The sequence below is a fragment of the Nylanderia fulva genome, unplaced genomic scaffold, assembly GCF_048542155.1.
Source record: "Nylanderia fulva isolate GAGA-0341 unplaced genomic scaffold, ASM4854215v1 Scaffold5, whole genome shotgun sequence".
NCBI classification, from domain to species: domain Eukaryota; kingdom Metazoa; phylum Arthropoda; class Insecta; order Hymenoptera; family Formicidae; genus Nylanderia; species Nylanderia fulva.
Genome location: NW_028190587.1, coordinates 5,971,501 through 5,996,308, shown reverse-complemented (window position 1 = coordinate 5,996,308; position 24,808 = coordinate 5,971,501). Strand labels below are relative to the sequence as shown.

At 37.3% G+C, this 24,808-nt stretch overlaps 2 protein-coding genes across 9 annotated transcripts in view; one reads left to right on the top strand and one right to left on the bottom strand.

The window, feature by feature from the left end:
- Camta (Calmodulin-binding transcription activator) overlaps positions 1–14,727 on the top strand; it is a 65,362-nt gene extending 50,635 nt beyond the window's left edge. For 2 of the 4 annotated variants that reach the window (XM_029316603.2, XM_029316606.2), the window contains 8 exons: positions 12–347; positions 454–701; positions 883–1,082; positions 1,382–1,489; positions 2,344–2,501; positions 2,857–3,332; positions 6,135–6,290; positions 7,602–14,727. In XM_029316603.2, the coding sequence (XP_029172436.1) occupies positions 12–347; positions 454–701; positions 883–1,082; positions 1,382–1,489; positions 2,344–2,501; positions 2,857–3,332; positions 6,135–6,290; positions 7,602–7,740 (1,821 nt within the window). In that variant the 3' untranslated portion in view covers positions 7,741–14,727. Of the gene's footprint in view, positions 1–11; positions 348–453; positions 702–882; positions 1,083–1,381; positions 1,490–2,343; positions 2,502–2,856; positions 3,333–6,134; positions 6,291–6,472; positions 6,498–7,601 lie in introns of all 4 variants that reach the window. The other 2 variants (XM_029316604.2, XM_029316605.2) reach the window with 2 other exon arrangements.
- A 1,241-nt stretch (positions 14,728–15,968) lies between these two features.
- Positions 15,969–24,808, bottom strand: part of tn (tripartite motif containing protein thin) — a 149,735-nt gene continuing 140,895 nt past the window's right edge. For all 5 annotated transcript variants that reach the window (XM_029316636.2, XM_029316631.2, XM_029316632.2 and 2 more), the window contains 4 exons: positions 23,505–23,666; positions 21,923–22,079; positions 20,298–20,579; positions 15,969–17,958 (listed from right to left, as the gene is read on the bottom strand). In XM_029316636.2, coding sequence (XP_029172469.2) covers positions 17,527–17,958; positions 20,298–20,579; positions 21,923–22,079; positions 23,505–23,666 — 1,033 coding nt within the window. In that variant the 3' untranslated portion in view covers positions 15,969–17,526. The remainder of the gene's footprint in view (positions 17,959–20,297; positions 20,580–21,922; positions 22,080–23,504; positions 23,667–24,808) is intronic.

Genomic DNA, 24,808 nt, shown 5'->3' with positions numbered 1-24,808 from the left:
ACACTCTTCAGGTATTAGTTGCTGGTCCCTGGACCGGCGGTAGTGGGTCCCAATCGTATTCGGTACTTTTCGACGCGGAACCGGTCGAGGCGTGCCTCGTGCAACCAGGTGTACTGCGCTGTCGATGTCCCGCGCACGCACCAGGAATAGCGTCCCTCCAGGTGGCGTGCGACGGTTTCGTCGTGTCCGACAGCGTTGCCTTCGAGTATCGTAGAGCGCCGACGAGCGAACCTAGCCCAGAGAAAGCTCTGCTGGACCGTCTAGCGGACGTCGAGGCCCGTTTGCAGGGTCCCGGTCCGCCGTCTCCCGCAGCACATCTGGAAGAGCGACTGGTTGCTTATTGCCAGGTATACTTTAAGGATTACTCGATCATTAAGCGCTCTTCAGTCTCGGACACGACAGGCGTGTCATTTCACAAGTTACAGCGTAAAGTTTCGACGTGAAATATTGCAGGATGCTGTTGTCCGTCCTTGGCGAGCTGGAGCGGAACCTCTTCAATCCGGCGGGCCTACCCTTCTGCACCTGGCAGCCGGATTGGGATACTCCAGGTTAGCCTGTGCACTCCTTCACTGGAGAGCGGAAAATCCTAGTAGCGTTTTGGATGCCGAGGTCGATGCTCTTAGGCAGGATAGCGCCGGCCTTACGCCGCTCGCTTGGGCCTGCGCGGCAGGACACGCCGACACCGCCAGGATTCTTTACAGGTTCGCGAAAAATCATATTTGTTCTGGAATATTATAATATCATACTTGGTGTGAAATAATAATTATAATAATATAAAAGACTTATTGCGGATTTACGCATTACGGACGAAAAGTACGATTCGCAAAAGCTTTAAAGTAATTTTGAACAAGTGTTCCTCGTTTGACACTGTGCCTTTCGTAGATGGAACGCTATGGCGCTTCGCGTGAGGGATTGTCAGAATAGAACGGCGACCGAACTGGCCGCGGAGAACGGCCACGCGGCGATTGCCGAAGAACTGAATCAGCTCGAAGCCCGAAGGCAAGACGAGAGGCTCTTCTTGCGACCCGCCAGCCCTAGCCCCAGGAGACCATCTCAAGACAGCGGTCTCGATTTGGCGTTGTGTTAGTTTCGTTTGTTATTATACTGTCCTCTCTTCCGTATATATATATATATATACACACGCACACATACAAAGACACACACACACTCACGTATCTAAACACGTATATTCACACTCTTCCCTTTTTTCTCTCGCTAGCCTTTATATATTACCGAATATCGCTATATATTCCCTCTCCTTCTTCCTACATCCAGTAAAGATATCGTAGAGTCACAAAAAGGCCGTAAGTCATGCGAGCGTAAATAAATTAGGCACAACGTGTATTAGCATTAAGTGGGGTGTTTATCGAAAAATACACAGGTGGCTCGCCGCTGCTGGACAACATGGAGTTGTTGCAAGAGGATGAGTCGTCTTTAGGCCTCAGCGAACAGGGAATGGAGAGCGCTCCGACCCCTCAGGAGACCGTAGGTCCGTACCTTCCTCGTTTTCCTCTTCTATTTGTCTGTCTGTCTGCCTGTCTGTAAAAAAAATAACTATCCGTAACTCTGTCTATTCTCTGTGACACACTACCGATAGAACAAGTCGGCCTAGACGTATATATATATATGTATATATATACTACTATTACAATTACTGCGTAGAGATCCTAGTTGCGTCCCTCGTTTTCGCAGACACACATACACACACTTTTTACACGAACACACATATACGCGTACAATGTTCTCTTTCTCTCTCTCTCTCTCTCTCTCTCTCTTACTATCTCTTTCTGTGTGTGCGGTCGACAATCACGCTGCCTATCTCTAACTCTTCTGAACTCTTACAGCTTGACAAATTTTTGGTGTTGCTTGGCCTTCGTAACCGCTGATGTTAAATGAATCGCTGTATAATGTCCAAACTTTCTTAGCCTATTATCTGGCTATTGAAGCCTGTCCTCGAGCGACGATAATCTCAAATGCGTGCAATCTTTAAGGGAAAAAAAAAAGCGGCAGTAAAAAGAGACTATAAACTACTTGAACAGACGCGCGATCTGTTCAGCCGATGTGGACGTTTGCCTCGGATTGCCTTAAAAAGACTTCCAACGAGTAGAAAATCATTCACCGACGACTAGTCTAATTCGCCCTGTCAATTCGCGTCGTAGCGGCGCAGCTGTTTGGTGTTTAAGCATTCTTAATCTGACATTGCGACAGCAATATCCCGCTGTGGATCGTAGAACACGCTCACGGCTTTTAAACTGTCGGTGTTGTGATCGATGTGATTTCGGCGGCCTGCCACCACACGAACTTTTCGAGAATTTTGGTTAGGGTGGTGATTCCTTTTTATAGGGGAGGAAGACGCGAGGGTGCTGACATTGGCGGAGCAAATTATAGCGGCGCTCCCGGAAAGGATCAAGAGGGCGGAGGGTGATTCTCCGTCTTCTTCTTCGCCACCGCCGCCAACCGCACCCCTGTCACCCTTGGAGGACGCTCTGATGGAACAAATGGTGAGTCGTGATTTTCATTAATCGAAACATTTCACGTTAAAATCATATTTCATCGCACGAAAGCTTCATTAACATAATTTCATATTACCCTCTATCTTGATTTCCAAATAGATTAAGTATATAAAGCACGTAAATCGGAATCGTACAGATGATTAATCGGAACATTAAAACTTGCCCGAGCATGGCAAAATCTTCGCACGTTCCGCGCGATCAAAGGGATCATTAGATCCCCGTCCTGAATCATAATTAAGAGCAAAACTTTGAGACGGGCCCTCTCGACAAATGGGACGCCGGGGCGTCTGGGAGAGAGTTTTCCCGCCGTAAAACTCAATTTCCATGCTAATCCTGCTTGTAGCCCCTCGACTCCGGAGAACTGTTCGACTCGTATCGCGACTGCAACGGCGGCGCCGCGTCGATCTCGGACGCCGACGCCGACGCGAGTCCCTCGAGTCCCTCGAGCAGCTGCCTGACACCGGACTCGCCTTCTCCGCCGCCGACCACCGCCGATTTCTGCGAGTTTCTGCAGCTGCAGCTGCATCTCGACGGTAACGGGAACGCGCACAGCGGCGCGTATTATTCCGGCGAGCGCAGATTGAACGGCATGATCGGTTCCGGGGCTCTGACGGTTACGAGCGACGGCGGCAGCGAGGCGGATCTCAGCAGATTGACGCTGTCCGATCGCGAGCAGAGGGAGCTCTACCACGCCGCCAGGATGATCCAGAAGGCGTACAGGAACTACAAGGGTCGCCAGAGGCAGGAGGAGGCCGAGAGACACGCCGCCGTTCTCATCCAACAATACTATCGCCGGCATAAGCAGTACGCTTATCACAGGTAACTCTCGTTTGTGGCAGATTTTGTTTTATATTATTTTTTATATATATTTATTTTTTTATATATATTTTTATATTATTTATATATATTTTATATATATGTATATATTAATTATTATATTATATATATATTAATTATATTATATATATATATATATATATATATATATATATAATATTATTTATATTATATATATATTAATTTTAATTGATTTTATATTAATATTTTTTATATTAGACTGTTCAAAAAATAGGGAATAAAATTATACCATTTTCATTGAAACTCGACGAAGAAGCATCGTAGATGAAAAATTAAAGAAGCATTTTAAAGTTTGCAATTTCAACTTTAATGTACTATCGTGGTTTTTCACATCTTTTTTATTTCTTGGTTTTGTGCTAACAAATGTATAATTGTGTTGTTTAAGATGAAAAAATTCTTTTGAAAAATTCTACTCATGTTCCATAAACATAATGAACATTTTGCATACAAAACGCTATTTTAAAAATTTTCTTACGATTTTTTTTTGACCGAGTTATTGAAAACTAAGCCTTTATTTTTTTAGGAATGATGTCGATACTCGGCGAAAAATCATCGTAAACAAAAAATTAAAAAAGCGTGAAAAATCAATTTTTACGCGCTATCGGTGATTTTACTTTTTTTTCTTTTTCTGAAAAAAAAAATACAGATTTAGTTGTATAACTTGGATAAAAAAAAAACCGTAGAAAAATTCTAAAAATAGCCTTTTATAGGCAAAATATTGTAGTTTACAAAACTTGAGCAGAGTTTTTCGAAAAAAAGTTTTTTTATCGAGGTTCAGAGTGTAAAAATGCATATTTTTAAGGAACAAAACAATGTATCCTTTGTTAAAACAGAACGGAAAGATAAAAAAAAAAATGTGTAAAAAAACCACCGATTCCGCGTTAAAGTTGAAACTGCAAAATGCAATTTTAATTTACAATGATTTTTCGCCGAGTTTCAACGGTTTGAAAAATAACATAGTTTTTCGGAAAAATATTCTCTATTTTTTTCTGAGCAACGTATATGTTTTTAAATGAATCAGCAGTTTAGATGTTTCACGCATCTCGATAATTGTCTTTCTTTTTGTCAATTTGCATGCTATCGAGCTTCCTTCATTTACAAAGTTTTCATTATAAGAACGGAATATGAATCACTCGTTGTCGGATTATAATAGTACTACTTCATGCGATGCATGCAACGTTTAGATACAGATCGTCCAAGTTTGTACGGGCGCGTGTTATCAGGTTGAACTCAAGGTTCTTAAGTATGACAGATCGTTATCTCGCATCGCGCAGACATCGCCAAATAGCTTCGAACTTACAAAGTTAAATTTCCATCGATATTCCGTTGGTCGGCGAAAGCAAGGAGAAAGGGGACATCTTAATAAGCGACAATTAATAACCGGGAGAGACAAGACGTACCATTGTGGGCCAACTTAACGACCTCCGACTGAATTAGACTGATGCCACCCAAAGTTCGACTCGTGTCTTTCTCTCTCTCTCTCTTTCTTTCTCTGTCTCTCCCTCTCGGAGCGAACTTTTAATTGGCATCGTAAATAATTCGGAAACTTTGCGGACTTCTCTGCTTTCGTTACGGTGGCCTGAATACAGAATTAACTTGGCATTAAATTAATACGACTTTTGTTGAAGATGGAGACCTGTGTTTCCCATCCCTCTCTTCGCGTTCGCCGCAAGTTATATACGTAGCAATTCAAACTTCCCAGTGTAATGTCTCCGAAATTAGTGACACAATCAGCTGACTATACGTTATCATTGTAGAATCTTCACGGAAACACATACAGGACGAAATTACGAGAAATAATGATAGATATCGAGCGAATACGGCCAACTTTGGAAGTATCATTTGTCCAAGAGCGAAGAGAAAACGTTTCTACCTTTCTTAATTTAACAAAAACGTTTCTATCTTTTCGAGAGAAGCTTTTTTTTTATTTTATCGTATTTATTTGACTTTTCTAAAATTATTATACACAATGTTACTTTTATCGAATCGTCTTGCAATGTGTTTTCTATTGACGAATTATCTTCTCGAATATTTGCATTCTTTATTCATTATTATCACCTTTTTAAATGAAGGAAGTTCGATAGCATGCAAATTGGAAGACAAGTATCGAGATGCGTGAAACATCTAAACTGCTGATTTATTTTAGGAATATATATGAATATAAAAAAATATATACACACTATTAAAAAAAAATAGGGAACAGTCTTCCTATCTTAAAAATTATGTTAATTTGCCTATAAAACAATATTTTTAAATTTTTCTATGATTTTTTTATTCGAGTTACACAATTTGTAATTAAATCTGTATTTCTCAGAAAAAGGAAAAAATTTGTAAAATCACCGACAGCGCGTTAAAGTTGACACATCACACTTAAAAATGTTTTTTTTTTTAATTTTTTGTCAACGATGATTTTTCGCCGAGTATCAATATTATTCGTAAAAAGTACAGATTTAGTTTCCAATAACTCGATCAAAAAAAAATATCATAAAAAAAATTTTGAAAGACCATCGATAGCACATTAAAGTTAAAATCGCAAACTTTAAGATGCTTCTTTAATTTTTTGTGTACGATGGCTTTTCGCCGAATATCATTTCTAAAAAATAAAATACAGATTTAATTTCCAATAACTCGGTAAAAAAATGGTTATAAAATGTAAAAAATAGCGTTTTGTAGGCAAAATATTATAATATGTATATGTGAGTAGAATTTTTGGTTTTAAAGGGCAAAACTATATGTTGATGTTCGCCGTGTTTTTTGACGCAGGCAAGCGACGAGGGCGGCTCTGGTGATTCAGAACAACTATCGAAATTATCGGGCCCGGCCAGGCTCGACCAGCATCAGGCAACAGGCGGTCCATCAGCAGGCGGCTCATCAGGCCGCCCGGAAGATCCAGCAGTTCATGCGACAGTCCAAGATCAAGTTAGTATCCCCGTACGTGTGTGTGTACAGTGCTGCATTTCCTGTTGCAACGATGTGCACGCACATTAGTTACGTAGTAGAGACTTCTTGTTAGCACACGAAAGGCTTTATCGTACCGAAAAAAAGAAAAAGACAAGTGTAAAAGTTCTAAAGTCTCCCTCTTCTGTGTGTCACTAATGCAGCTTGTCGTGGGACGATTCACGACCGGTAAGTAACGTATCTCATAGTAGGGCGATCGTTTCTCGGTAAAAAGTGCTCGTTTGTCTCTCGCTCCTGTCTCTTCTGTGCCGGAGGGAATTAAATGCGCTTTCGTCGTTACGTGTTTTCTTTTCTTTCTCTATCTCTTTCTATCTCTTTCTCTCCCTCCTCCTTCTCTCTCTCTCTCTCTCTCTCTCTCTCTCTTTCTCTTTTTCTCTGTCTTTCTATTTTGATTTGCACCCTGTTTTATAACACACGAATTTAACGAGTTATATGTCTATATATCGGAACCGTGCTTCACATCACGTTTGACGATGCTTCGTGTTTATTGTTTGAATGTCTCGTCGGTATATATATATATATATATATATATATATATATATATATATATATTCTCTGTCTTTTGTGACAATGAAACCGTGTATTTGTTGCTTAACGAATATAATATAGAATTAACGAGTTCCTCGATCACCACTTTGTCAACCAGTTTTCCCGAGAAATATATTGCATATTAATTATTGCGTATTTATATTGCATTTATTTATCGCATATACCATATGCGAATAATTAAAAAAAAAAAAAAAAAACCAACATTTGTATTTCGTCGTAATTTTTTGCATTATATTTTTGAATAATTCAAACACGCGTAGCTTCGAAGAGAATCGAAATTAAATTATATATTTATTTTTCAACACACTTATGCATATTCATCGGCCGAATGAAAAAAATTTAATTGACGAATATTTAATCAAGCATTTAATTCGTCCACATATATTGATCTGGAAAAAAATGATTTTACATATTCATTATTTCCATTTAAAAGATACACGGTGCATTCACCGAATAATATATATCCGAGTAAAATAAAATTTGCAACGCGACGGGAACGATTAAATCGCTTATCATTAAACTGAACTCGGGACCGTAGCAATAAAGTGTTGAACGGGGAACCCGCTTATTAGATGCGACTGTTTTGCCTCTGATTGATTACCGGATTACAAAGAACTACTGCCTGATCTCATTCGGTGTGCACTCACGACCGCGCGAGCGATACGCCCGGCTGTAAAGGCGCATTTTATATAAAGCGTACGTCTTTTCTGCCTTGTGAATCAGACTGCAGAACGCCAGGGCCGTCGCAAACGGGAACGGGAGGCCGCCAGTGGCCACTTCACGGGCGGCTGCTGTCCCCCAAAGCTCGCCCTCATCTAGCCCAGGGGCCAGCCTAGTAGCCGCCAGCCAGGAGGTCACCTAGTTGACTGTCAGTCCAACGGCGCGCAGAACGGCGACAGTTCGGTAGCAAAGTAACGTGCAGGAAGAAATGAGAGTGAAAGGGGAGAAAAATAGGAAAAAAGCGTAGGTGAATGACGGGAGCATACCTCATCCTATACGATCTTGACGAGATCGTCAGTGACCACTATTGACTACAACTACTGAGAAAGAGGGTACCAGACGCTCACGACACGGATGATACGCTTTACTCTCTGCGTCTCCATGATTTGCGTACCCCCTGAAAAAAAAAAAACAAAGAGTGGTTGACCTATCTATCTATCTATCTATCTATCTATCTATCTATCTATCAATCAATCAATCAATCAATCAATCTAACTATCTATCTATCTCTAAAGTTTGATCTCGTATAGTTTTGACCTTTTTGTCCCTCACACTGATGAGTTAAGCACTTGGAGCACCGCGATTTTATATATCCTCGACCGCTCGTTCGTTTCGCTTGTACGTACCTATCTTTATCACTCTACTACCGCAATTTTCTCCACGCGTTCCTGTATCTTCCTCCGATCGACACGAGCCAGCATCGGATGGGACACGTCGGATCGGGTGAACTTCTATGGATCTGCACGCGATCGATCGATTCGAGAAGCATGTACTTTTATGTAGGATACACGGTTTTATCTTCTCTGCTTGTAACGTGTAAGAATTTATCTTAACGTGTCTCTCGACACGAGAAACGACGAGAAGTATAAATGTACGTCCGGCACGTATACGTTGATTCCCTGCGACAGCATCGAACTCGACGAACCGTTCCCGTGATATTTTATTGGCATATATATGCGTCTGCATCGAGTTGAATCGCACAAAAATCGTTATTGCTTTCGTATAAAGCTCGCGAGCTTTTTGCCATCGGCAGATTCTACCGATACGTAGATATCTGGAAGGAAATATTTCTTCGACACACTTCGAGGCAGAGCTCCTCGCGGCTGTAGAGACACACGTTTTCTCCTTTAATGACACATTAGTCGACAAATTTGAAATCTTTTTGAGAATAAAGAATTAGATAAAGAATTTAATAGATATACATATATATATATTATATATATATTATATATATAAATTAAATTGAGATCGAGAATTTTATATGTTTACAATTCTGAAAGTTAAATGTCGTCGTGCTCGTCCTATGTTGTAATTTACAATTTTGCATTTTGAATCTATATTAAAAGATTAGATTAATATAAATCTCGTAATTTTTACATTAAATATAAATAAATACTTTAAAAATAAGGACAATTAAAGCTTTCTTTGCCTGAAAAATTTCGTCGACTCGTGTCAATTATAAATATTATTCCTGTTCGCGTCGGCGTAGTTTTATCACGAAGAAATATTCAAGCAGAGATTATTACATTTATTCTTTTTCGATGCGATCGCATCTATCGATCACCGTAATTTCACTTTGCAGTAGGGAACAATTAATCTTTTCTATTTTTCTTTACTAATACGTTTATCAATTTTTGCTCCCGAATTTACCATAATTTATTTTTAGACAATGCTGTGGCTAGATTTGCACCAATAAAAAAACAGAGTCTGCGAAGAAAAAGAGTTAAAAAAAAAATGAGCGAACGCTTGAAGTTCTTCGAACTTATTTTATAGTTTATTTGCATGTTGGCTTCGGGATCAGCTGATGTTAATGGATGTCGATTGACAGATGAATAAGCGAACAAAAAAAGAATGACACCAAATCGATTCTAGAGGTAGAATAGTGGATTATATTTTAATTTCAGCGACGGATAAAATAAGACTTGAATATATATATACAGGGCAGAGGTAAAAATTTGAATTATTCGGTACGAATTGGAACGACACAATTAGAGTATTGACGCTTTGCGATATTAGATGTTTGATTTTCGATATATTATTATCTGCGTCCATTTTTTATATTTTTACGAGAAACGTAGTAATTAAATTTATAAGTGCTTCATATGGAGCTGAACATTGCATTTTCAGCTGTAGCAGCGTCGAGACACCATTGTATATGTACATATTAAATGCGAAAATATGGCGTTCATTACGTCGCGGAAAACTGACGTTTTCTATCTTTCGCGTACAAAATTCAGTTTACTCGAGAGACGAAAAATAAACGAGAAGGAGAGGAAAAAGAGATTGTATACTTTGAGTCTGAAGAATTTCAGGAAAAGGGCGAGAGAGAGAGAGAGAGAGAAAGGGAAGAAAGGGGAGAAACGGGACGAGGAGAAAGCGGCAGTATATTATACACGAACGAGGGTAGCTACTAGTAGGCGAATGGGGGAAAGGAGAAGAAAATTAAAACAAAGAAAAAAAATATCTAGAGAAAAGAGGAAAAAAAATTGTACAAGACCCTTTGTTCCGAAGGGTCTCGCAACTTCATCCACGGGCTGTGCTAGTCACAGTATAATCAACTTTGTAGAGTTACTTTATAGAATGTAAGCTAGTCGATTACACATTGTTACAAAAACTACCTACCTACCGTTTCTCTCTCCGATAGGGGATTTTTTTAAAGATTCTCTAGCGATATAAAATAATTAGCGATTAATTAAGGGCGTAGTTGATTGCGGACGCGTGCAAAAGAGCGGCGCAGAAGCCGCGAGTTGTCCCGCGTTCAAAGTCTTGATCGAAGTGGACAAACGTTTCATTGTGATAAATTAATGGTGATCCAAGAAAGTATTTCCGCGCAATTGGGGGGACAGGAGGAAACGGAAGAGTAAACACGGGAGAACAATAGTATATTGTGTATCAAGTGCGGAAAGTTGACAATTGGTCACGAGTGCGTCACACGAGTGAACAATTGTCAATCCGCACGTGATACACATACTATTTTGTATTACAAGTGCAGGCAAAGTGGCTTTGTGCGCGTTTTCTGTGCGCCAGGTGGCCGATCGCACGCCGTCATCTTGCGGCGGCACGGTGCGGGAATAGCCGTGTTCAAAGTCATTGTCCACGGCTGAAGCCGTGGGCAATGTATTGCCCACGGCTTTAGCCGTGTGCAATGACTTTAAACGCGGCTCAGCCGTAGGCAATGGCTTTGAAAGAAAACACGCACACAAAGTGCCACTTTGCCTGCACGTGTAATACAAAAATATTAAACGCGCGTCTCGCGTGTGAGACGAAGATAGACAGACAGAACAGACGAGAGAGAGAGAGAGAGAGAGAAAGAGGGAGAGATCCGAAGAGGGATGCGAATGGGAAAATCTCAGGGGAGTTAAGTGTCGATACGCTAAAAGGGGTGTGCTATGCGAATCCGAATTGCCGAATTTCTCCGACAGAGTAATTAAACCCATATCGACTCTCTCCCCTTGGGGTATATTACGTAGAATCACAGCAGGTTGTGAGATTTAATAGTGCGACGTAAGTGCAAAGCGCGCGAGAGGCGGTATATTGCAATATGTATATATATATACACATATATGTATATATTGTATTTGTATATATATTTACATATATATTGTACACACGAGTCAATTCCAACGAGCATTTTCATGCCATTAAGCTTAAAAAAATTTATTAGTTAGTAAAATGATACGAGAGAGAGAGAGAGAGAAGAGGCGTGCGCGCGGAAAGGGTCGAGGAAAATGAAGGGAGAGGACTAGAAGAGAGGATTAACAAATTCTTACACTCTTTTAATCATTGTTAATTAATTAAAAATAATCACGATCCTATCGAAAAATATTTAAACAAAAAAAATGAGTAAAATAATATAATTATTATATACACAAAACTATATTATATTATATATATATATAATATATATATATATATATATATATATTCATATTTTTGCTTATTACATATTTAAGAATCTAATTATAAACAAGTGCTAGCGATTATAACGTAGCGGGCACGAGAGCATTGACAATGAGGCACAAAGTCTCGAGTTAGGAATATATTTGTCGGAGTCGGCTTGTCGTTTTGTACGTCGAGCAATTTGGAGAATTTCGAAAATTTGAGGACGAAAGACGCGAAGATTTTTTCTCTTTTCGGCGAAAAAAAAATAAAAAAATAAAAAAATACGCGCGCGGTCTCACAGCGAAGAGGACGAGGTCCTCGGTGCAAATTTCGCCGAGGACAGAGTGCACTGTCGCTTTTCCGTGGTTTCGACGAGACTTTATCGAATGCAGTATTTTTTACTCCGTAGAACGGCGGACAAAATGTGGCCGGTACCGCGCGAATTTTCCATATAGGCTTCGCCGTATATATATTTGCACAATTAACCACGTACAGAACGAACAGGCTAAGCTAAGGGTCGAAAGAAAGAGGGAGAAGGAGAGGCAGACCGCTGAAAAAAAAAAAATAATCTTAATTAAAAAGACATCGCTAGGATAGGCGCTTCGAAGAATACATAACTTTAAAGAAAAGGTCATTTAATACAAATTATTCTCAAAATATAAAGAAGTTTAATAAAAAAAAAAAAGAAAAAAAAGTAAAGGAGAACAATTTTTAAATTCTACGTAAGAAAGCCAAGAGTCAAAGACGACTAGATGATAGGAGCCGCATGGCCTAACTGCTGCCACTTTAATTAATTAAATAATTAATTATAACTTTATTACTTAATTAATCTCGATACAGAGAACACAGAAATGGGAAATGACAAAATGAGAAAAAAAAAAGAGATCTATAACACACTATACAGACACACAACTATCTCTCATGCCACTTTTCAAACTACTCTCTAGACGCAGAGACGAATCAGTAGGTAAATATATTTAATAGCGGACTATTAAGCAAGAGATTATAAAAAGAATTAACTTCTCTCCTAAACGAAAAATTAAAAAAAAAAAAAAAGAAAAAGGAAAAAAAAAATCGGAAACGAGATCGAGATTCGAGATATATTTCCAATTGTCCAGGATCCTCCAGGATCGCGCGCGCGATTTTATGCGAGATTCGCGACTTCCGTCGTCGCGAGCCTCGCCGATACATCACGCTGAACGTCCCGCCAAATCGCTCGTTTCGAGAATCGTATTTCCGGAATATTTCCGTGGGATCCGCAACGAGCGGAAGTACGCTTCGGCGAAACGGAATATCAAGATTTTCGAGAGAAAATCGGCGCGCGTCATCGGAGCGGAAACCGCGCGGCTCGGACGCGATGTATCTCCCGCATATATACCGAATATACATACAAATATCTCGCGGAAATCTCTTTCCGTATATTTTTTACAAAATGATGAATGCAACAAAAAATACGAAGAAAATCTGGCACACACGCGGCCATCCGGAAGCTAGCTTATCGCGCGCGTGTCCGCCTCTCGACGACGACGCGATGCGGCGGGGGCGCGAAAAGAGGGTTACATTTACACGAGGGGGTTGGGGGGGGTTGGGGGCGAGACATGGGGGTAGAGCGATCGCGCGAACACGTCACGATGTCGAAAGGGTCGAAACGATCGGGTCGGTGCTCCGTCATGTTCGTACAGACACGGATATGTGAGGAACACACGTGTATATATATGTCACGCACTGACGTTTCAGAGTTACAGTTCATACATTGAAAATAAATTTGTTAACTCGACCGAACCGCTCGACTGAATATTATTTTGTTAATTGAACGTAGGCACGCTGAAAAAAAAAAAAAAAAAAAATATATTACAAGTATTTGTTTCAATACTGTCGAATGAATAATTTATTAGGCAGTATATCGAAATGAATATTAATTTAATAATTTTTTTTTTAGTGCGTATAAAAATATTTTAAAATCGAATACAAATATATAATATTAATATATTAATATATAATATATTCGGTCTAACGAGACGTGTGTTCGATTTAAAATACTAACGCAGCTTAATTAACAAAATGGTAATTTCGTTGAAAGGTTTAGTCGAGTGAAGAAATGTTTTCAGCGCGCACACACACGCATACACAAAGACACACACGCGGAGGGAGAGAAAGAGAGTGAAAAAAAAAAAAAATACACGGTATTTACACAGAATATACAGAATACAAGACAAAGACCCCAGAGACACGCATTGTTCCTTCGTCGAGACGGTCACTTTGTACCTGCTTGCTGCCTGCCTGATCCTGACACACGACGCAACTCCTAGTCTCGCGTGGCGGCGTTCACCTAAAAACCCGAAACACGCACACACACACACACACACATATATACACACATACACAACCCCATTTACTCGACTCGATTGATAACGTCCAAGTATGCATGCTGCGAGTACTTTCGTTGTGATAATCCGGTTTGCGCGCTTGCGAGGATTATTCGCTCGCGAGAGCGTCGAGAATCGAGATGATTTACCATTCGTTGTTCAGTCCCGTCGTTGATTTTTTCGCGATAGGGAAAAAAGAGAGAGTGAGAGAGAGAGTGAGAGAGAAAGAGAGAGAGAGAGAGAGAGAGCGATTCTCTCCCCCGGAATGTTGATGTGAGATGGTTTCGACGGCTGTTTCGGCATCAATCCGATCTACAACGACGTTTCCGCGTTCCAAAAAAATTCGGGGGCGATTTTTACACCGCGGGAAACCTCGCGGAAAAAAGGGAATTCCGAAATATCGCGCCGGAAAATTTTGGAACGAGGACGGCGTTTAGACGTGGCACGTAACCGTGCTAGATTTTATTAGTGGAAACGAATAACGATGTAAAAAAAGGCTCCATCTCTCTTGTAATATTTTTATTATCGCAAGCGTATAATATATATATTATATATATATATATGTATATATATATATATATATATATATAAATATATAAATATATAAAAATATATATATATATAATTAAATTATATATATTATCAAAATAAAGGGATTATGCCACTGTTTATTATTTATTGACTAACGTTCGACTAATATTGTAAATAATAACGAAAATATTTTATCTATATTTCCGATCTCCGGGGGGGCCCAGGGCGGGGGATGGCGTATTATCTCTTGTCCATCCCTTCGTGGCTTCCAACACCGGTCGCCATATTCGCCCGCCCCTCTATTGTTACACCATTTCATCATTGCATTTAATAAATTATATATTTATTGACTCACTCACCTTTTCACTTGCGGCCCCATTTCCTCCTCTGTATGTGATCTCTCTGCGATCATCTCGCCTCCCTTATCTCCTTTCCGAATATTTAGGATAATATTGTAGGCTTTAGGTGTCTAACTATATCGGTATTTTATTAACAGAGTTGGGTAATAACTAGTTAATTGGTTAAAAGTTAAGAAAGAAGTTGAAAAGTAATAACTTTGCTTAGTTCATTTAAAAAGTATGAATTTTTAATTTCAACTAGTTATTTTTCACTTTAAACTTGTTAACTTTCCTCCCAAGTTAAATTTTTTTCATCTCTGAATACCATTATTGCTTTTTTTATAAACGTATTAAATTAGAGTATTACATATTAATTTTTATCTTCATTTGTTATCAATTAAAATTACCATAAAATTATTTCTATATAAAAATCAAAATTTCTTTGTTATTATAAATTTCAAAAGAATTAACAAAGAAAATTCTAATTTAATAACTTTTGATTTTTTAGTTAATTTAATCTTAATTTTATAATCGAATTAATTTTTTGTCAACTTTTAACTTAACTAAATTAATCCTACAAGCAACTATAACTTCAACTTAACTCAGTTTAAAAAAATCATTAGCTTAGCCAACCCTGGTTATTAGTTTTGAAATATTTAAAAAGGAAATATAAAGAAGAGTCGTAGAAAATTTGTATATCTTTTTTAATTAATTAATTACAAATAATAATCTTATCCGAGTAGAGATACTTTGTTAAGATGATTTGACAAATAGAGGGAGAGTTCGATAAGAATAGAAGAATAAATCTGAGTTATGTTTGTCAGTAAATTGGCTTAGCTAATCAATTTTGCAATAAAATACTGATTGCGAGCTAATTTAATATAAGTGTTGGATGTTGTAGTTGCGTTTAAACTGGATAGTAACACAATTACGGCAAGTTAAAGGAATACCCAGGCGAATAATGATCTTAGGATACGTCGCTGAAGTCGCTTGTAGAGCTTCTATTGATGCGAAGAGCTCAAAGTTCCAGTTCCAACTGTTCGTCAAAGTCGAACTAGGACTTTATTAGGACCGCTAAATTTAACGACCGTATTCATAACGCGGAATTAATCCTTTCTCGTTTTGTATCTAGCGTTTCAAGTGTCTGTTCATTTTGTACGAGAAAACGCGAATAAATAATCATATGTCGCGACAAAAAGATATATTATCCGAAGAGATGGAATGATTCGGGAGAAATTTATATTTATCGCAACTTCCTTCCGCAACAGTTTATTTCAAAGCATACAAACGGTACAAACTTTACTTGCTCTGAGTACAAATTAAATTTGGTCGCTCATTGTTACCGTGTTCATATACGTATATAAGAAGGAGAGTTAGAGGGAGAGATGTGAAGATTAAAAAAAAATTGTATTTTCAAAACTGCCGAGCGGAGGAAATCGACTGGCGTTTAAGATTTTTCTCGAGAATTCAAAATTTGCCGATTTTATTTGCGCGTTGTTCTGCTCGTTTATGTGATTGCTTTTACAAATTTCCGTTCTTCGGCCATTTCCGAAATTTCCTTCCGGTGTCGCTTCAACCGAATGCAACATTCATCGAAGCGATGCGAAGAATGATCGCACAACAAATCAAAAAAAAAAAAAAAAATCGGTGACAGATCTATGTGTTTCCGGAAATAGAAACGGAAACGTTCAAATGGCATCTCTGGAAAATTTTGACGAGAGAAAGAAATTGATTTAAAATACAGAAACAAATATTTAAAATGTTTTCCATTTGGTTGATTGATGTAGGTCTGTTTTTTTGTGTCATCGAGTCTATCAAAAGTATAGAATTTAAAAAAGAAGAAGAAAAAGGAAAAATACTAAAATTTTGTTTGGAATCTTATTCTTTTTTCATAGCCAAAAGTTAACTTTGCATCAAAATTGACGAAGACAAGTAACGAGTTTTGTTATGCATTTTTTAACGCTAATAGAAAGATATTAAATTAAATATCTCGCGAATCAATCAGCCGAAAATCATTCGTCATAAAAAATAAGCAATTAGTGCCATTTTGTGACAGTAGATTTTGTTCGTGCCGAAAAAGTATTTCTTCAAATATTTTGCTAAAAGTATGATTTTATTAAAAGTATTAAGGGAGCGGGCGATACATTTGTTTTCAGATGATGAGAGTTATTTCACAGACAATAGAGAGAAAATTATACCGAAAAGTTTCATAATGATTTTGATAAAGTGTGATTTTCCTAAAATAAACAAGATAAAACATTAAATTAATATATTCTCTAATCAAACAATCTATTATAATCATATCTCACTCTCGATTTATCGAAGACTTTGTTAAAATATTTTTGCAGAATATTTCTAATTTACGATATTCATCTTTGCATATTTTCCCGAGACAATATGTCATATAAATAATAGAAGATTTATATTATAATAATTCATTTTCCAAGATGTTGAAATTTTTCAAGTCTTATCACACAATTCCTAATTTTATTATTATTATTATTATTATTACTTTATTAAATGTTAGTTACACATTTCAGATAAAAAAGGCACAATGGCGCGAATATTCAAAGTTATCGAATCCTGACTCCAGAGATATTCATCAGACGGACTCTCGTAGACGTCGACTTCAAACGTCCAAATAATGCACGACGTATAGTTCGCATATAATATATGATTTTTTTACTCGCTCGTCATTAACAATAAAATTAATAACCGCGAATGAATATTACGGAGCGCGCATCCGTTCGGCAAAAAGGGCGAAAGAGAGTTCGTGGATTTTCGTCCTCCAGAGATCAACGTCGGCGTCGATCAGAATACTTGGACCCGGTGATTCTCGCGGTCGCAGACGACGATGTTGCCGGCGGAGGTGACGGCGACGCCCTCGAGGCCCTTGAACTCGCCGTCGCCGCTGCCCCAGCAGCCGTACGACTTGAGGAAGGCGCCGTCCGGACTGAAGATCTGTATGCGATTGTTACCTGAGTCGGCGACGACGATGTAGCCCTGATCGTCCACGGCGACGCCTCGCGGGAACTTGAACTGCCCGTCGTCCGAGCCCTCGGAGCCGAAGGACGTCAGCACGCGGCCGTTCACGTCGAATATCTGGACGCGATGGTTATTACCGTCGCTGACAATCACCCGATTTGTGTTGCTCACCGCGATGTAATGCGGGTGCTCCAATTGGCCGCGGCCGCCGCCGCAGGACCCGAATTTGCCCACGAACGTGCCGTCCGATTGAAATACCTGTCATTTAGGTAAAACAATATTATTCTATTATCGGATCATTGGACAATTAGCTAGATAGATGAGATGAAAATTCAAAGGATTTTTTGCTACCCTCCATAAGTTTGGAAACACCTTAGATTTTTCGATCTGTTATAATAAAAATGTCATTTAATGATTGATTTATTTATGCAAAAAATCTGCACAGATCTGTCAATAGGATCCTCTTGATTTAAAAGATAAATTCTCTAAAGAAATATTCTTTAATCAGATATTCGTAGTTATTTATTGCATGCAGTATCCTTCGCAAACACTTTACATTTGACAGTTAAACAATCACATGGCATTGATCTGTCATAAATAAAAATGTCATTTAAATATCTAACGATTTATTGATACAAAAAATCTACGCAGATCGTTGCCATACGATTGTTTAACTGTAAAATAAAAGGTGTTTCCAAACTTATGGAGGGTACTTATTGTATATCTATATAAAAGATAAAATTTTCAGATATTAGACCGCCTTTAAAAACACGGATATGAAAAAATGTAGATTATAAAAGGGATATGAAATATATTCATACTTTTATTTATAAGCTTTCGATGATGTCCATATTTCATCTAGATGATCGTCTATATAATTTTAATTAGATTACAGCAAACACTGATTATTATATATAATAATAAAATACGTTTTCAACCCTTCTATTAAAGTTTACCCGGATATCGAAACTTTAAATGTCAAAAATGTGTGGAACTTTTCTCTGCCCGAAACAAAGCACAAAGAGCCTTTTTATTCGCCAATTTTATAAAAAATAATGAGAAAAATTGGGCAGCAGCTATTATAACAAAAATGATCGCAGTGCAATGTATCGAAAACACGCAGTAGATAGGAAGATGAAAAATTATACATTGACAGAAGAATTAAATATCGATTGCAGGATAGAAGAATTGAAACGCGACATACACACATGTACGTATATTTTATCAGATACTTCACACGGTCTGTGGAACACACTGTCGATAACAAAAAAACAAATTGCCACTAAAACACATTGAAAAAAAAAATTCCACTAAAAATAAAAAAACAGCGTGTTTGATCTCCCGAAAGAGTCAACCGATTAATCGAGCTATTTGTCGTGGCTTGATTAATTAATAACAGAACAAATGGAAAAAGCTCTATATAAATTTAGATATGAAAAGATGCAACCAAATTATTTTTATTAATTAATATTCCGAAGCTAGTCCAAAGGAAGAGCCGAAAAATAAATCCAAAATAAAAAATAAACTTAGAGGAATTCAAAAATAATTTTGTTGCATGTCTGGCTCTTTTCACGCTCAATAAATAAAATTTAAAAAAATACCTAATCAATAAATTTATAATTAATATTTTTATAATTATAATATTAGAATATTCTAATAATATTCTGAAGCTGGTCCAGAGGAAGACCCGAAACGTCGAAAATAAACATAGAGGGATTCAAAAATAATTTTGTCGCATGCCTGGCTCTTTTCACACCTCTAATAAATAAAAATTTTTAAAATAATAAAAAACATCAATTAAACAAAATTTGAAATTAATATTTTTATAATTATAATATTAGAATATTCTAATAATATTCTGAAGCAGGTCGAAAGAAAGAACCAAAACGTTCAAAATAAATATAGAGGGATTGAAAAATAATTTTGTCGCATGCCTTACTCTTTTCACCTCTAATAAATAAAATTTTTTAAAATAATAAAAACCATCAATTAAATAAAATTTGAAATTAATGTTTTTATAATTATAATATTAGAATATTCTAATAATATTCTGAAGCAGGTCGAAAGAAAGAACCGAAACGTCGAAAATAAATATAGAGGGATTCAAAAATAATGTCGCATGCCTGACTCTTTTCACACCTAATAAATAAAATTTTAAAAAATAATAAAAAACATCAATTAAATAAAATTTGAAATTAATGTTTTTATAATTATAATATTAGAATATTCTAATAATATTCTGAAGCAGGTCGAAAGAAAGAACCGAAACGTTCAAAATAAATATAGAGGGATTGAAAAATAATTTTGTCGCATGCCTTACTCTTTTCACACCTCTAATAAATAAAATTTTTTAAAATAATAAAAACCATCAATTAAATAAAATTTGAAATTAATGTTTTTATAATTATAATATTAGAATATTCTAATAATATTCTGAAGCAGATCGAAAGAAAGAAGCGAAACGTCGAAAATAAATATAGAGGGATTCAAAAATAATGTTGTCGCATGCGTGGCTCTTTTCACACCTAATAAATAAAATAAAAAAAAGACTAAAAAATTCCTACTAAATAAATGTGCGATTAATAAAAGGGGCGCACCTGTACGCGATGATTCTCCTTGTCGCATACGTAGATGAATCCGAGGGCGTCGGTGGTGATGCCCCAGGGATAATTGAACCGGCCGTCGGCGGTGCCCTGGGAGCCGAAGGCTCGCAGGAAACGGCCGGACGGATCGAGCACCTGGATCCTGTGGTTGTAGCGGTCCGCGATGATGTACTGCCCGATCCTGTTTACGGCCACCCCGGCGAGGCAATCGAATTCGCCCTCGCCGCTGCCGTACGTTCCGAACTCCTTCATGAAGTTTCCATTACCGTCGAATACCTACGATACCACCCGAACGATACAGCGTCGTTTATATCGATCCCGCGCCGATATTAAAATCGGCCGTTTCGCGGCCGACCGTAATATAACGCGTTCCTGGGAGAAAGAGAGAGAGAGAGAGCTTTCCCTCTGCCGTTGCAGTCGAGGTCGGCTTATTTATGATCCTCCGATACGTATATACGAAATGCCCGTGAAATTTTAAAGCCTCCGTACTTCCGCTTTACGGGTATATACCAGTTAACTATTACGTCGCTTCGAGGACGACGCAATTGATTTATCGAACCTCGTATTGTTCTTGTCAGTGGAGTTAGTTTGTAGCTCTCTGATATCTTCGAGAGATTGTGCGACAGAACACACAACGCAGCTTTCAAAGTTTCTTAAAATTGACAATAAAATTCTTTTTCTGTAATCAAAATTTTCAGATAACTTATTAAAAGAGATTTTTTAATAAAACAAGATTTTCAAATAATTATCGATTCGATCATATGCCAGAGATTTTCTCCACAATTTTGTCTCGCTTGAATTCAAACGTAATCAAATTTCGAGAGATTTAATAAAGAGTGGCTTATTTGAACACGATGATTGGAGCTACTGTCAGTAGTTTTGTATCTCTCAAATATTTTCGAAAGAGATTGTGACAGAACGCAATGCAATTTTTTAAATTTCTTAGAATTAACTTATTTTCTAACAAAAATTTTCAAAATAAATAAATAAAGAGATTTTAATAAATAAGTAAAAAAGAAAGTTGCAAATAATTGTTGATTCCAATCATAGAGATTTCACAATTGTCTCACTTGGATTCAAATAATCAAAATAAATTTTAGTTAAAAATTTTTTAATAAATAAAAGATTATTATAGAACAAAAATCTTCAAATAATTTCGCTTGCAAATAATTAAAAGAGATTTGAATAAATAAAAAAATATTTTGAAACAATAATTACTGATCCGATCACACTGAGGAGATTTCTCGCAGTTGTCTCGCTTGGATTGAAACGTAATCGAATTCGCAGGATTTCCAAATAATTATTCATTTAATCATACGGGCAAAATTTCACAATTGTCTCACTTGGATTCAAATAATAAAAATAAATTTTAGTAAATAAAACAAATTGTCGAATAAAATTATTAAAAAATGTTAAATAAATAGAAGAAATTATATTGTAGAAAAAATGTCAAATAATTTCGCTTGTACGCAAATAATAAAAAAGAATTTTAATAAATATTTTCAAACAATAATTATATATATATGGACCCAATCATACTGGGGGATTTTTCGTAATTGTCTCGCTCGGATTGAAACACAATCGAATTCGCGGGTCGGATTCGATAAAGAACGACTTACTTGAACACGATGATTGGAGCTGTCGGCCACGACGATGGAGTTGTCAGGTCCGACCGCGAGGCCTCTCGGCCAGGTAAAGCATCCGGCTTCGCTCCCCCGCATCCCAAACTTAAACAGCTGCCGCCGCTTCAGCAAGTAATGACTCCTCCGACCATTGCTGGAAATCGATCGACAGAGGCGGTCAATGAAAGCTCGTTAAGCGGATTCCCAATCTGCCCCGCAGATCGTAAATCACTACTCCGCGAGGCTGGGAAATTTCTGCGCCTCGTGGTCACGTGGTCAATCGTGCGGTTACGCGCGAGCATTAACGCGATAAGGGGTAGTAATTCTTCATTCGAGAGACGCCTCCATCGAAGGCTTTCCTATCGCGGCGTCGAGGAAAAAAGAGTTCGCGCGTGCAGAGAGAGAGAGAGGCAAAAGGCAAACTCGAATAGTAGTACTCTCTCCGTGTATATCTTCATTGCGCGTCGACTGTTTCTTAAAAGAATGTTTTTTCGCAAATCCACTTTTCGAGAGAAAAAAAAGAAGAGAGAGAGAAAAAAAACGCGATGTTTCACTCGGGCGGAAACAGCGGTAGATCTTCGAGAATTATAGCCGCGCGAGGAGTCCCTGTAACGCAACTAGGATAACGAGGATTAAGTGTTTTGTGATTGCGATAGAGCCGGACTCTCTGCGACGTTCAACGAAGATCCTCTCTCTTGTCCGAGGTATATATTTTGAAAGTTTTCCTTTAACGATCATAGTACGCGTCGCGTTCTCTTACGAAACTCTCCGTTACGTTACTCGGACAACGTGTCGTGGGAAAAATTTATGCGGGCCGTATATTCATTTTCGAAGTAAATAAAGAATTTCGAGAGCAAAGTTCAAGCATTTCAATACGTACAGGGTGTCCCAAAATTAATAGTAAACCTGTTAATGGCAGGTCATTTGAAGACTCAGTGAAAATGTTGAGGGAGACCATCATTTTTTTTTTGCGTCCTAATTTTTGTCATCGTGTATCTTCGTACTTAGACCTTAAATTAAAATTCTATTAAAGTAAACTCTACATCCCTAATAGCACAACATATCCGAAAGATATCCAGAGGACATTCGAACATCCTCAGGATATTCTCTAAATGTCTTCAGGATATGTGCGCTGTTAGGGATGAAATTAATAAAAGAATGTGATGATCTTTTAAATATTTTGTATTACACGTGCAGGCAAAGTGGCACTTTGTGTGCGTGTTTTCTGTGCGGAAAGCGGCCGATTTCCCACGCCGCTGCAAGATAGCGGCGTGCGATCGGCCACCTCGCGCACAAAGCTACTTTGCCTGCACTTGTAACACAAAATAGTATGTGTATCACGTGCGGATTAACAATTGTTCACTCGTGACCAATTGTCAACTTTCCGCACTTGATACACAATATACTATTATTGTTCCACAAAGCTTACAATTAGTTTGCGAAAATTATTGATGTCTCGAGATTTTCGTCGAGGAAAAATCGTAACAGGTTTACCACTAGTTCCGGGACACCCTGTATATTTTTTCTCATTAAAAGAACATTTGTGAAGAAAAAAAATAGGAAGATGTCGAAGACTCACCTAGTGGAGGAACCTGCTGCCGCGGGTGTAACGGGAGCTGCTGTAGGGGACGTGGGGGAGCCTGACGGGTTTTTTTGATCGTCGTCAGAAGATTCGAAGGACGTTTGCCCGGCGTGTCTGAGAGGTAAGCCCAACGACAGCCTTCTCGAGGCCGCGCTGGAGCTGTGAAAATGATTTCGAAAGGAAATTGAAATTCGAAGATCTCAATGATAATACAGGTAACAATTGAACCATTACTTTAAATAATGTCTTTCACGTCATAATTGATGACAACTGCGCTCTCGCGATAATCCGGCGCGTTTCATGCGTATAATAAATATATGATATACTGTCAGTATTATATCTATGTACCAATTCTAATGTGCGTTTAATGTTTCGAATCATCCCCCGTACAACGATGCAATTAAAGCTTATCGTCTACCATAACGTGATCGTGCTATCTGCGATTTGTACTCGTTATGGAAAGTAGACAATAAATTAATATATATTCTTTACATTTCTCTTATTTATGTAAAATGATAGATTTATCCTTTAATGTAAATTTGGAAAATTAGATCGCTCTTTTTCATGCAGAGAGAATTTTCTCTTAGAATTGGAAGAATTTTTTGAGAGCTTCTTTGATTAATATTTAGCACAATAAAGAATATTAATATCTATCATAAGGAATGTTTGATTAATTTTACTAAAATATATAGTAAAATTTCAATAATTTTAAAATATGTTAAAAACTTATGATTATTTAAGTGTTTTAAATAGAATAAATGCTAAAAATGTAATAAATATATAAAATATTATATATATAAATTTTTCAATACAACATAATATTTTCAATCCAATTTAATCATTCGTGACAATTTTAACATGCAGCATGGTAATTTTCGCTTTATTAAATTAAACGTGATAAAATTTGTAATGAATTTTGCGAGAAAATATAACGAGAGAAATAATAAGATATATACAATATGTTTGAATAATTTCACTAAAATACATAGTAAAATTTTAATAATTTTAAAATGTATTAAAAACTTATATATGATTTATTAAATGTTGTAAATAGAACAGATGCCAAAAAAATAATAAATATATAAAATATTTTATATAAATTGTACAATACAGCATATATTACAGTATATTATTAATATAATATACAGCAATTTATATAAAATATAAATTGTACAGCAATCCAACTGAATCGTTCATGATAATTTTATTTTATTAAATGCAGCATGATAATTTTCGATTTATTACCAAAAATGACAAAATTTGTAATAAATTTTGCGGTAAAATATAACAAAGGAAAATTC